The sequence below is a fragment of the Austrofundulus limnaeus genome, unplaced genomic scaffold (assembly GCF_001266775.1).
Source record: "Austrofundulus limnaeus strain Quisiro unplaced genomic scaffold, Austrofundulus_limnaeus-1.0 Scaffold31, whole genome shotgun sequence".
Lineage (NCBI taxonomy): Eukaryota > Metazoa > Chordata > Actinopteri > Cyprinodontiformes > Rivulidae > Austrofundulus > Austrofundulus limnaeus.
Genome location: NW_013952433.1, coordinates 1,428,853 through 1,441,819, shown reverse-complemented (window position 1 = coordinate 1,441,819; position 12,967 = coordinate 1,428,853). Strand labels below are relative to the sequence as shown.

The following is a 12,967-nucleotide window of genomic DNA, read 5'->3' as shown; positions in this document are numbered from 1 at the left end:
AACGAGTTAAGCATAAAAACACTGGCGCTTGCTTTTCATTCACCAGCCGTGACGTCGCCACTCGAGTAGGGTGAGGGAGGTTTTTTGGGAGACCACTGCGAGTGGAACTCCTCGTGAGGCTGGGCTGTAACTTGAACCCCGAGGAGCAGCGAGAGAGGGAGAAACTGAGGGGGGAAGACAGTGAGTAAGGAAAGGAAGGGAGAAATGGAGGGAGGGGTGGAGGGAAGGAATGGAAAGGGAAGGTAATGTCAGCTGAGATCAGAAAGTAAACAGAGGTCCAGGCTGCAGCATGCTGTCTGCGGGACGGGGAGCACATCTGGGGAAAACCTATGGGGGCATCCGTGCAATTCCAGCGAGCAGCACCTTTATCTCAGGGAAAGAGGGCTGGCTCCTCTCACTCTCCCTCTTTATTTTTATCTCTTTGCCCTTGGGTGCAGCCTGGCCTCATGGTAAGAGCTCTGCCGTCCTTWAACTTTCCCGGCACTTGTTTGTTTTCCTTTTCATGTCTTTTGTGTCTGACGCAGCTTCTTGGCTCTTTGTTCTCAAGAAGCCGGACATCAGCATTCTGGCTCCTCCGCTCTGTTGTTTTATAGAGCAGCAACTTTTGGCAATAGTTGTAAAAACAAAAYAAGAATCAAAGTCACAAGAGGTGCAAAGATGATTTTTTATTATAATTATTTTTATTTTTAGCTAAAATAGCAAGTGAAGACCAGCTTGTGCATGCTTTGCCTTCACACCTTTTGTTAAGAGGTGAATGATGATTTGTTCTGTAAAGATTTAAGTAAAATAAATAGGTAAAAACATTTTCATTTTGAAAGAATCGACAACACAATAAAAGCTGGATGATGACAYGCATTCCTCGAAGTCAGTTGAGGTACTTGGAGTCTTAATGAGACTTTGGAGTCTTGGCACACTTTTTCCTTTTGTCTAGGAGCCCCCTCTGTAAATGTTTAAGTATGTTGTTAGATAGAATAGTGCCTGTTTATTTGAAGCATCTGAACCGCTGGAAGACACGAGTCCTGTTTGAGATTTACTCCGGCCATGGTAATGTACACACAATACACAGTAYCCAAGGCATCCAACCGTACTTCTGACCTCTGTCTGATTCCTTTCTGTGGTAAAATAATACCTTCAATTTGTAATAGTTGTGAGTGTGGTAAAGAGCTGGGCAGAGCGTGGCTGTGCACAGCTGCAGTGACTAAGACAGTTTCCTTTGGCAGATTGAACTTCTTRTGTTGTTGTCAGCTGACTCACTCCCTGCTTGTTTTCCTTCACAATCAGCTGACGGTGGGATTTCTATTGCACAACATGAATGTTTCTTTTTTTTTCTTTTAATAAAAAGAGAACACACGCTCCTGACATCTAACTTTGTAGATTGTTGACACACATGCGTACAGACTTGTTTATGTCAGTGTGCTTGATTTGGTGTCCCTCTGAGGCTTTCTGATCCATCTACGGCTTACTGTTTAGGATCTGCTGTTCTCTGACTCCTGTTGTTCTCACACACTCGCCTTGAGGTTTGTTTAGTTAAAGCCTACATGGAAAGATCTTTTTTGTAGCTAGCGTTAGAAAATAAAGATTCAGGAGACCAGATGTATGAAATGAATGTTAATGGAAGGAAGAAAGGGACACAACACTAATTTTTGGTTTCTTTGACTTAGACATTCCATCACACCATTTAGCCAAGATGACGTAGCAAAGTGATGAGGTCTTCCATTTGTCATGTGGTTTGGTTTTTAGCTTGAGGAAACATGTTTAGTCTACTAAATGATCCACTGGATCAATGTTTGGGGATCAGAATACCTCCAGACCTAAAATGATGCCTCACCCCTGGGATTTTCCCTTTTCCATGATGGCTAAATTTCTCTGACCTCAAAATACCAGACAGCTGTTGTGGGCAAAAGAAACTGTATACTCACRTACAGCGCATGTCTCATGTCTCCACTCCCAGCTGCTGTAAAAGGTTATTTTTCCTTTATAAACCAGTAGGAAATAAGTCAGCAGGAAAGTATTTAGTTAGTTGTGTCTTGGTATTTTCAACAGGAAACTCTTTTGACACAATTTATCACCTAATAATGTCAGAGTTTAGGACTCGCTGCAAAGATCGTGCAAAGCTGAAAATAAACTAARACGATGCTGTCTTTATTTTTATATTTGTGAAAGTTCATATAAAGTCCACTGTACATGGTGAAGGTTTAAGTGAAATAAATAAATACGTGAAGCTGCATGTTGAGGCCAATTTGCGGAGCTGAGAACAAAGCCTAAAAATAAAAGCGAAACAATTTCGTGGTCCTGTCAACAGGTAACTGAAACCACTTACCAGCACTTCTGAAGCTAATCGGCGTGTTATGTCTGGTTTAATGCGATCAACATGCTCCAACAGCTGTGTGGAACCATGAGTGTACTTAAAACGACATCACTGCTAACGCTTTTGTTTTAACTCATGGAAAATGTCATTAGTTCAAGGGTAAATGTGGTTGAGAGTTCACAATGGTTTAAGAAAAGACAACCTGAGTGTTATTTATGTGGGTCAGCAGCTGCAAAGCTGAGGTCTGAAAAAGAAGTGTATTTTAGTTCTGTCATTTATCTTTTCACTTTGTTTATTTCACTTTTTTTTCCCTGCAGAAACTTTTAGAAAAATAGTATGTTGGTGCCAAAGTTAACAACCAACTTTAATTATTTTTTAAGTTGTGCTTCTTGAAGTAAAACTATTACTTTTGCACACTATATATTTTAATGTTTCTTTTATCTAATTTATAAAAAAAATCATTATTTATTTTTTCTAATCAAGAAAACCCTAATTTTTATGAACTTATACAGTCAAAACATTTTTTTCTGTCAGATCCTTGCATGCGATACAGTTTTCTGTAATAGAATAGTGAAGCAATACCATGACTCAAACTGGTTTGATTTTCTGATCAGCAACACAGATATATACATACTGTACATTAATATATTAGGTGTGTTTAAAACCCCTTCTGATGCAACAAAAGACTTGAAAATAACAGACGTAAACATTAACTGAACTTTTATAAATATTGTTGTATTGTAAGTTATTTCAAGTATTTCTTTACAACATTTGGTGTAAAGTGTAAAGTGYGCACACACTTTCATGAGTCTTTCAACTTTGCAAAAGTGCTGTGGAAATCCACATAAAATAGTTGCACCTCAGACTGTAGCTACCTGAACGTGTGGAACTGAGAGCCTCACCGATGGATTTTAGTAGGTGCTAAAATTGTKTCAAAGTAAAAGAAAATAAAAATAAAAAACACGGGAAACAAACCACAAAAGATAAACAAAGTATTACTTTCAGCAAATGCTTTTCTAAGAAAAAAGATAGTAATGCAGGAAAAAAAACAAAAACAGGATGCATTCCAGCATGTGTTCAGTTCTAGGGGAGAGACCACAGAATCGTGCTCCAGAGAGAATCATTGCAGCCTTATCAGAAGAGAACGGAGGTCAGTAAACTGAATTCAGTCAGTCAGTTTAAACACTAAAGACTGCTGCCACTGATAATTTACTACCTCGAGTAAGAGCAATAAGAGAATCGTTTATGGACATTTAAACGCTAATCACAAAAGATAAATTCCACTATTGTCACTGGATTATATAAATTGAGAAAAAAAGATTATCAAAATGGGGAAAAAATCCTGTTTTTATTAAACTAGTGAGACTCTTGCGCAAACATTCATACAACAGGATAACGTCTACATCAAAGGATAAAACAGTTTGTGATGCACATAATGACATTACCAGGCCTGCTCAGTGAGCCTTTTGACACGTTCAGATTCATGTCCAGTAAATCCATGTTCATGGTTTCTGTGGTCTGTGTGTCCTCATCCAGGGAKCTCTGATCCTGCACACACCAAAGATGTCAACATCTCATAAATCATGATGCAGCTGTTTTCACGTCTTCTTATCAGCGTTTACATCTTGTAGCAACAAATGTCACTATCAGGCAGTGAAGGCAAAAATAAAAATAAACAAATTTGTTGAAAACACAATGTACACTATGTCTTTAGTTCAGTCAGAATTTTCTGTTAAATTTGATCTATCCTTTGACTTCATTAATCAGGCTGTGTTGGGCCCAAACAAGTTTCTAACTTCATTTTGATGCACATGAAAACAGACTTGACTGAGTGAAAACAAACTCTGGTCAAACACTCAGCAGCTTTGTAATTTCCTCCTCAGGTTGTGGATTTCATGTTAAAAATTGAAAAGGACAATGATTTGTATTGGAATATAAACACGCATGTCTGCAAATTATGTTTATGCATCTGCGTGCTATTCATGCTGAACTCTGTGTTCTTTTTGGTTCAGAGTGCCTTTTTGAATTATTATGTAGAACTTATTCATGTACTGTATATTGAAAAGAAAAATAAACTTTTGATGTAGATTTTGGAAACAGGGAGGCTGGAAGGACAAGTCATCTGTGGTTGACATTTTTAAACTAATTTGTAAATAAAATGTTCCTGCACTGCTGTATCGTCGTAAACCCCTCTATAAAGCTGTAATGGACCACTGTGGAAGCTGGAGAGTGGGCAAGGTGTGAAGCACCTAGTTTGGATTTAAAGAGGCAGCCTCAAAATGAGTTGATCTGAAACACCTCAGAAAAGAGGTGAAAGAGGGGCTTGTGGAGTTACAATAAGGAGGAATTCACACCAAAGCATTGCAGTTCCACTTTATATAGACCTCAACTGAATGATTTAAATGTGAAAAAGAAGGATTTAAAAGCATGTCTCCTYTAATGTGCTGAACTGTGACAACAGGACATTAGAGCTAAATCCATTCTATTATTTTCGACCATGCATTATTGACTCTGCTTCGATTGTAAAATTTTCAACACACRTATAAAAAAGCTGCCCTGACCCTCTATCACTGTGTTTACGTTTCCATCACACAAAAGTACCGGTAGGTGCGGAGTATCAAGGCGCAAAATGTACCCTTCACATTCCAAAGTGGTGCCTGGGGGTCCTAACAAAGCATGGCCTGTATGTCTGTATGTGATGAGTTGGGCGTGCTCGCATAATCCCTCTTTTTGCACTATATCTTCTTAGCTGAGCTCTCATCCCTCTGAAAATGCAGGCCATGCCCAAGCTACGAATGTTTGTGGTTTTCCCATTTGGTCAAAAGAAAATCCACAAAAATGAATTCATAAACACAAACTGTGTGCTTCTTGATTGTTTTTGGTGAAGGGGAAATTACCAAAAGAAAAAAAAAGGGGGGGGAAAGGAAACTTTGCATGATCATCAGATTGTCTCGCAAATAAAGTTTATAAGCTTTGAGTTTACATAAGTCCAACCCACAAGAGACTTTTATTGGCAGTGAGCGGGACAGAATGAGCGATGTGTAAAGAACTTGTGTATTTTGAGCCTAGTGGTCTGCAAAGTTTAACTGGCGCAATGTGACGCCATAAAAAAGACCCTGTTTGGTCACTAGCCTGCTGTAGGTTGACCCCAACATTTGACTGAAAAAAAAAGAAACAAAGTGCTGTAACTGTTCTGTGAAGCACAGGAGCTGTCCTCAGAAAACCTGCACTGAGATCAAGCCAATTACATTACACAATTTTTTTTYCGACTGCTTAATGTTAAATATATAGCTAAGAAGATAACCGAGAAGAAAGCCAGACTGCTGCTGGACCGAGACACAATTTATGATATAATTTATGTGAAAGAGCAGTGGGGTGGATTCAAGACATTCCAGGATAGCTGCGGTTCTCTCTGGTTGACCATYATCCTTCGAGAGATTTATCAGCTGTTGTTGCTTTTGTGTGTCAAACTTTTTGCTTGTTTCTCTCTCTATGGTAGAAACATAGCTGAACAAAACCCACACAAAGGCAGAGCAACACTGGTGTGCAGTTGTGGCTTTGTAAATAAAGGAGTACATGGCTGAGAAGAAACAAAGTAATAATGTTTGCTGGGCTAGGAGGATGTACACAATGTTGCAATGACATTCTGCCAAGTTTGGAGTGCTGTCTCTGTTAGTCCTCCATCTCCATCCGCCACAAGCACATTTCCACTTGTCTGTTTTAGCTTTTAAATCCTCTATTACATAATGCAACCACTCAGCCCCAAAGGTCTCTGAATCACTGGCTTTAAATTCAATTAAACAACAGATTTATTTGATTAAAATGTCACAAAGAAGCCAGTCTTTACACTTGAGTTCATACAGTACTCGCAGATTAATGACTTAAATCTGTTTTTCATGACAGAAAGTTTAACATAATTATCGTGTTTTCCAAAGCAGCAACACAAAGGGGAAGTAAACCACAGAGAGTTGAGCTGCTCTCTGGAGAACTCATCCTTAAACTGTGCCTCTGTCACTGTTATTGCTGCGCTGCTGACTCAAATGTTTTTTTTTTAATATATTTTTTTGTCTAGATTACAGGTACCTGTATAACCACTGTCCAGGTCCGGAGTGGAGCGTTATGTGCAGAGGCTGCTGTGAGTACGACGTGATCCGCTGTAAATGTCCTCTCCAGGGGACCAAAGTGGGCTATGCTGTACCCTGCTGCCGCAACGCCATCAATGAGTGCGACCCCTGCATCATCCATCCAGGTAACATAAATATGTTAAGTTTATTAAATAACACACTAACTGTGTTTCCTTCAACTTGTCTTTGAGCGTATTTTAGGTATCRCACTAGAAAATGTTGATGAAAACAACAAAATTTGAAAAAAAATCCTCAATTTCACAAAAACATTTTTGCGCTCACTTGAGGTTGTTTTTTTTCAATTTGATTTTTTGCTGCCATGTGTAACGTCAACATCTAATGTAATAACACTTGTCATTGCCTGGTTGGTTTGATGGAACCAGTAGATGGAAACATGCCTAAATCCCCCTTTTTTATTGGGATATTTTAAAAGTTTGCTCAGTATTTGCATTATTATTGGAAAGAAACATACCTACTGAATGACTTAGTGAGACATGGATCTAGTATTTCAGCTCACAAACTGAGCCCATGTTGAACATCTTCCATTCAGCTTTACGAGCGAATAATGTCCCCTGAAACTTTCAGGAGTAAAACAGTAAAACACTGTACATACCGAGCACACCATGTACAGATTCTGAGAATACATCCATCTCAAGCTTCCAAGTACATAAATGACAGCTTGCACATTGTTACTCCTGCTTTCTCACCATTTTCCTGCCGAATTATGTCATGCTTTTTCACAGCTTGAATGTGTTCATGTTCACTTTTATGAGGCACAAACAGATGTTTAGAATTAAACGGAGACATGTATGTTCCATTTTTATCGTAAAAAAATACTGTTTTCCAACCACGGTGTAAAATAACTAATCTCTCGTTACATTCGGAGACCCTTCAGTTGGTAAAATTCATACCTGTGAGGTTGCACGGTGCTGTTCACCTTCCAATGTACACAGATGCTTCTTAAGTGAAAATCCATGTTTAAAGGAAACCATTTCAATACTTTTCTATTTCAGGAAGCAGCAGTATGCTTTTTTGGTTCTGTTGTRGTGACAGCTGAGCTTAATGAGTTTAGCAGAGTTGTTGCTAAAGAAACCTTTATGGAGGCTTGTTGAAGAAAAGCAACTTAGCCTCAGGACTGGATGAAATGCTTCCATTTCTTACAAAACACTGCCAGATTTCCTGTAAACGCCACACAGAACACCATAATCATTGTCACTTTGCTTCTGGTTCGCTCTGTGTCTTTTAGGTTGCAGTATTTTTGAGAACTGCAAGCGCTGTAATAATGGGACATGGGGACCCCAGGATGATTTCTTTATTAATGGAAAATACTGTGCTGAGTGTCGTCCCGGCTGGTCTGGTGGAGACTGCATGAGTAAGTTTTTTTCATGTTACCAGTGTGTAAGAAAATTTGTGTTCARTAAACTGAAGTCRATATTAAAAACACCATTGTTAAATAAAATGATTTGTAGAAGGAATCAAACCAACAACACCAGAATTCTGGATCTGAGTGAGGTTTATTGTCACTTGAGCTGGCAGGAAASCAACACTGGCGAAAAACCAGGAAGTTCATCAATTTATACATGTTCTTCAATGCCTGCGTTCGCCCCCTACTGACCTACGGTTGAATCACAGGCATTCAGACAAAATTCTCAGCTAATGTCATCACAACGGTTGATTATGTGTTGTTATATAATTCGGACATGTAACTAATCTATATCAATCAAAACCTAATAGATTAAACATTGTCAACATTACAAAAAGGAAAACCTAAAAATATAGTGTTGCGCTTTTAACATCAGTACTAACCTCTAATAACTATAAATTTCTTCAATCCCCCTATTCACATGACCAAATCATGTGAACAAAAATAAGAAATTTATAATAAACTATATGTTCGCATTTAGGCACAAATGTATATGCAAAATACCCTAAGCGATACAGCACAACGTGGAAAATTTCGAACATCCCACCCCTGATATAAAGTAATATGATCCATTTATTCCACCCCAATCAAAAATAGAAGACATAAATTGAACTATTGTCAAATACCAACCAGGTCAGCTCTGTGCATTCTATCCAGCCAGAGGTTCCAGAACATGGCCTACCGTCGGGAACAAGTCCTCAGCACTGTTCCATCACCCCCTGTCTTCCGTGGCAGACTGACCTGGTTACTAACAACATCCCTGCATATTAAGATTTAACCTTAGCTCAAGTGACAATAAACCTCACTCAGATCCAGAATTCTGGTGTTGCATGGTTTGATTCCTTCTACAAATTGTTTTATTTAACAATGGTGTTTTTAATATCAACTTCAGTTTATTGAACATGAATTTTCTTACAAGTGAAAGAACATGAGTGTAGCATGAGGCCTTTCCTTTCCTGCTGATTTATCTTAGACTATACTGTGCCATTTTGGAAGCCTGCCATAGGCCCAGGAGGGTTTCCGCTAGCGCTGAATGACAAGTCAGTGTTAACAATTAGGAAAGCCATAAAGCAACTTATTGTGCAACACTGACTCTAACTTTCATGCAAATCCTCTACCAGGGGGCACATGATATATGTTTATTTAAAAGCAGAAGTCTATGGCTGCTGAGTGTCTCTGTGGACCCTGTGTTTATTGCTTTGTTGCTCCAATACTGACTTTGAAAACTCAAATGCATTTCCTCCTGATTTGTAGGGGAAACAATGGATCCGACTGTGGTTTTTTGAAATAAAAAAATGAAGCCACAACTGAAACTGCAGCCCAGTTACAGCTTTGCTCAACAGATTTTCTCTGTATTTTTCAGAATGTGGTGGGGTGATCCGTAAACAACAGGGCCACTTGGTTCTTGAGAGCTACCCCAACAATGCCAGGTGTGAGTGGACCATACAGGTGGACCGAACATTTACTATTGAACTCAGGTAAGCTTACAAGACTTCTTAAAATAGTCTTTTACTGCTTCTCACTTATGTCTTGTATCAAATAACAGAGATCAATAGCTTTAACACTGTAGATRTACAGTTATTGGCATTTACTGTTGTTTAGAAGACATAAAAGCAGGCATTTTGTTTTTATGACTAAATATATAATCTAAAGGAAATACCATGTTGCCAACAAGTGCAYAAATATGAATTGATGGAATAATGGCTGCTTGGTGATGATGTCATGCCTGTCATTTTTATAAGCCAAAATCACACAGCCACATTTTAATGGAGTCAAAGTTTTAGTTAGTCTTCAACGTCCATCTGTAGTAGCCATTAATGACTGGTCTGCTTTAATACAATTTCCACTGAGCTCAAGTATTTCTGCAAGAAGTATTTTGTAGACTCGTGGCAAGTTTACAGCAGGCTTTGGAAACCATAACAGGCCATTTTTCAGGAAAGTTATTGCTTTTCTGTGCTGTGATAAATTTCTCTTTCTGTTCCTTTCCTCTGTTAGGCTCACAGCATTTTACAGGCAAGCAAACGTGTGAAGTTTTGGCAGAACAAAAACTTCATACAGTTAGATTCGGGCTGAACTGCTCACAGTTTTCGCTCGCTTTGTGCTTAAAAATTGTTTGATGGCTTCAAGTTTGTTCTTTTGTTTTTTTCCCCTTCCAAAGCAGAATGTCAAACTTGACATTCATAAAACTTTAAAACTCATCAGTTTCAAAACCAAAGTATTTTGTCAGACCACATTTCATTATGCAATCTATTCTGTTTTTTTAAACATATGGCCTAAATACAAGAAAAAACACAAAATAATTGTGTCAGTAATCACTTAAACTCACTCTTCCAATGTGTACCTGAGCAATTAAAAAAAACATTTTTTCCTGCTTTTACCATAATGGCTTGCACTATTTAAACAAAACAGACAGCAAGCTTTTTTAAACTAAATTACAGCTGGCATTAATTATTGGAATCTGCTGTGGTGTAAAGCATTTATCTTATTTCTGTTATTAGAGCCTGCCTGCTCCAAAGGTCGGTAATGAATGGTAAAACGAAAAGATTTTGGAAGTGTGCCAAAATGCTGAGGTCAGTTCTGCAACAGTTTTTTTATTCACGCTGATGTAAATCCAGGATGGTTACATCTGACATCACTTTGGGTTATTCTTAATCCAGAAAGCAGTCCTGGTACAGTCCTGACGCTAACTTAACTAAAGAGCTCATTTTTCTTTCTTATTATTATATCTACAGTCTCTAAAGCCCGTTTTTATTCATCCTATGATGTTTTGGAACTAGATTGTTCCGGTAATTACTCTTGCTATTTGTTTTGAAAATTATGTTGAGCAATCAGTGTGTACATTCAGTATTCAGTGCAATGTTTTACAGGCTTAACAGCGGCTGATCTAAAATATCTACAAACWCTTTTAGATCATGAATGGATGGTGAAGCGAGGAACAGCCTCACAATATCTCAGTCTTCAAACTGAACACTAATCACTAAAAGAGGGTCATTTTGATTCAAAAGTAGCAGAAGGGTTAAAACAACTTTCTTTCCTTCTTTTTCTCTTGTTTCAGGTTTATGATGCTAAGTCTGGAATTTCATCCTTCCTGTCGCTATGACTACGTCGAAGTCCGAGATGGAGACAGCATCAACTCTCGTGTGATTGGTCGATTCTGTGGGAACAACCGACCCGCTGCACTTCAGAGCTCTAGCAACAGTTTGCACATTTTGTTTGTGTCTGATGGTTACAAGAACTTTGATGGATTTTTTGCCACTTTCCAGGAAAACTCAGGTAGGTTTACTAGAAAGAAAAATATAAGTCAAAACACTACAACTACTGACGAAGCATTTTTTCCTACCAGGGGTGTCAAACTCGTTTTCACCGAGGGCCACATGAGCGTTTAATTTGCCCTTAAAGGGATAGCAGTCATTAACTTTGATGTTTTGTGTTTAACCTCGACTAAACAGGAAACATCACATTCCTCGTTTCATTGCTACAGCTGAGCACTGCTGACAAACAATAACAGAGCTCTATGTGGTATTTCATGCATAGAAATATTGTTTTAACATTGTCCTCAAATCAAATCAACACTGAAAAGTACTGCATATATGACTGACATAATATGAATTCAATAATAGAGAAATACTACTAAATGTAAAAGTAAGTGAGTTTTAYTTACTATTGAGTTGCTGTTGAATTCTGAACTGTCCCACTTTCCAACAGGAAATTCCCATAAACAACATGCATTATTGGAGATGTAGGTTATGGTCAATGCTGGCCTTAAAGCAGCTTATTTTAAAACATCAATACTGGGCTATTCAACAAAATTTCTCAGGGGTCACAGTTACTTAAAGCCAGCTTAGGGGCAGGACAAGTATTATCTTTTACCTTTTAAATTTGTTTATTTTGTGACATTTAATATACATTTAAAGCTTTTCACTGACATAAATAATAATGTTTTAAAAACGTAACCCACATTTGTCTTGTGGCCCTTGAGTTTGACATGTGTTTTTTGCCTTTATTATAAGAACTCCAGTCTTACCGCAGTTATTTCTCAAGAGAATAATTCTCCCCTTAAATTTAAATCAAATCCTAATTGGATGAAATTGGCTTGTGCCGTTGTTTTATATGCAATAAATAAAAGGTCATGTGTGAAATTTTACTCAATGAACAGAGGCTCTATGAGGCTGTGGTCCACAACAAATGCAAACAAGAACCAAGTTTCCATGGAAGTAAACGGTCATTGCAGTTTAATAAGCATTTAACGGAGCACGACTGGCACCTACGTGTTCGAGCAAAAARCCTTTTCTCAGGGTGCCGAGTCTGTTATTAGTCTGCTGAGAAACAAAAATGTCCTCACTTACCAAAAATGTCCAAATTTTTAAGGTCACAAACTCAAAGCAAACAAACACACACCCCCACACAAAGACAAGTTACTTGCAGCCAAGCTGGCGCTCGTAAAATCCAACAGTGGCTTTTTGTGTGGAAATGTCCACACAAATATAGAAAAGGCTGCAAAAATGCTGCAGCTTTCAATACAAATGCCTCGGGRCAACTATCAATCTGATCTGCTATTAAAATCTGTGTTTCTCCTTGTCTTAGTGTCATATTCTTCATGTTTACAGCGTGCAGTTCCTCCCCATGTCTGCATGATGGGACCTGTATCCTGGACAGTTCTTACTCTTATCACTGTGCCTGTCTGGCTGGTTACACGGGCAAGAGATGTGAAAATGGTAAGTGTGTAATGGAGCTATAAGGTCTGTGCTAAAATCAAGCAAGTAAGATGTAAATACTGGGTTGGCAAACAAGTTGTACACTGTAAAAAATAACTTGTAAGATTTACTAGAGAAAATCCTGTAAACGATTTGCACTCACATTTGGTAAGTAAATTTAAATGCTACAAATTCATGTAATATTTACTCATTATTTTCTAGTAGAAGTTATGAAGAATATACAGTAGTTAAAGATTTGTGAATAAATCAGGTACATTTTACTTAATTTGGTCAATTAATTTTTTTTTCATATATGCTTCAAGCTTTTGTTGGTATAATTAATCCATCCATCCATCCATCCATCCATCCATCCATCATCCATCCATCCATCCATCCATCCATCCATCCATCCATCCAT

The 12,967-nt window shown here is 38.1% G+C and overlaps 1 protein-coding gene across 1 annotated transcript in view; it reads left to right on the top strand.

The window, feature by feature from the left end:
- The first annotated feature begins 209 nt into the window (after positions 1 to 209).
- Positions 210 to 12,967, top strand: part of pamr1b (peptidase domain containing associated with muscle regeneration 1b) — a 22,792-nt gene continuing 10,034 nt past the window's right edge. The window contains exons 1-6 of the mRNA XM_014005542.1: positions 210 to 449; positions 6,381 to 6,557; positions 7,679 to 7,804; positions 9,219 to 9,333; positions 10,911 to 11,128; positions 12,463 to 12,570. Of these exons, the coding sequence (XP_013860996.1) occupies positions 290 to 449; positions 6,381 to 6,557; positions 7,679 to 7,804; positions 9,219 to 9,333; positions 10,911 to 11,128; positions 12,463 to 12,570 (904 nt within the window). The 5' untranslated portion in view covers positions 210 to 289. The remainder of the gene's footprint in view (positions 450 to 6,380; positions 6,558 to 7,678; positions 7,805 to 9,218; positions 9,334 to 10,910; positions 11,129 to 12,462; positions 12,571 to 12,967) is intronic.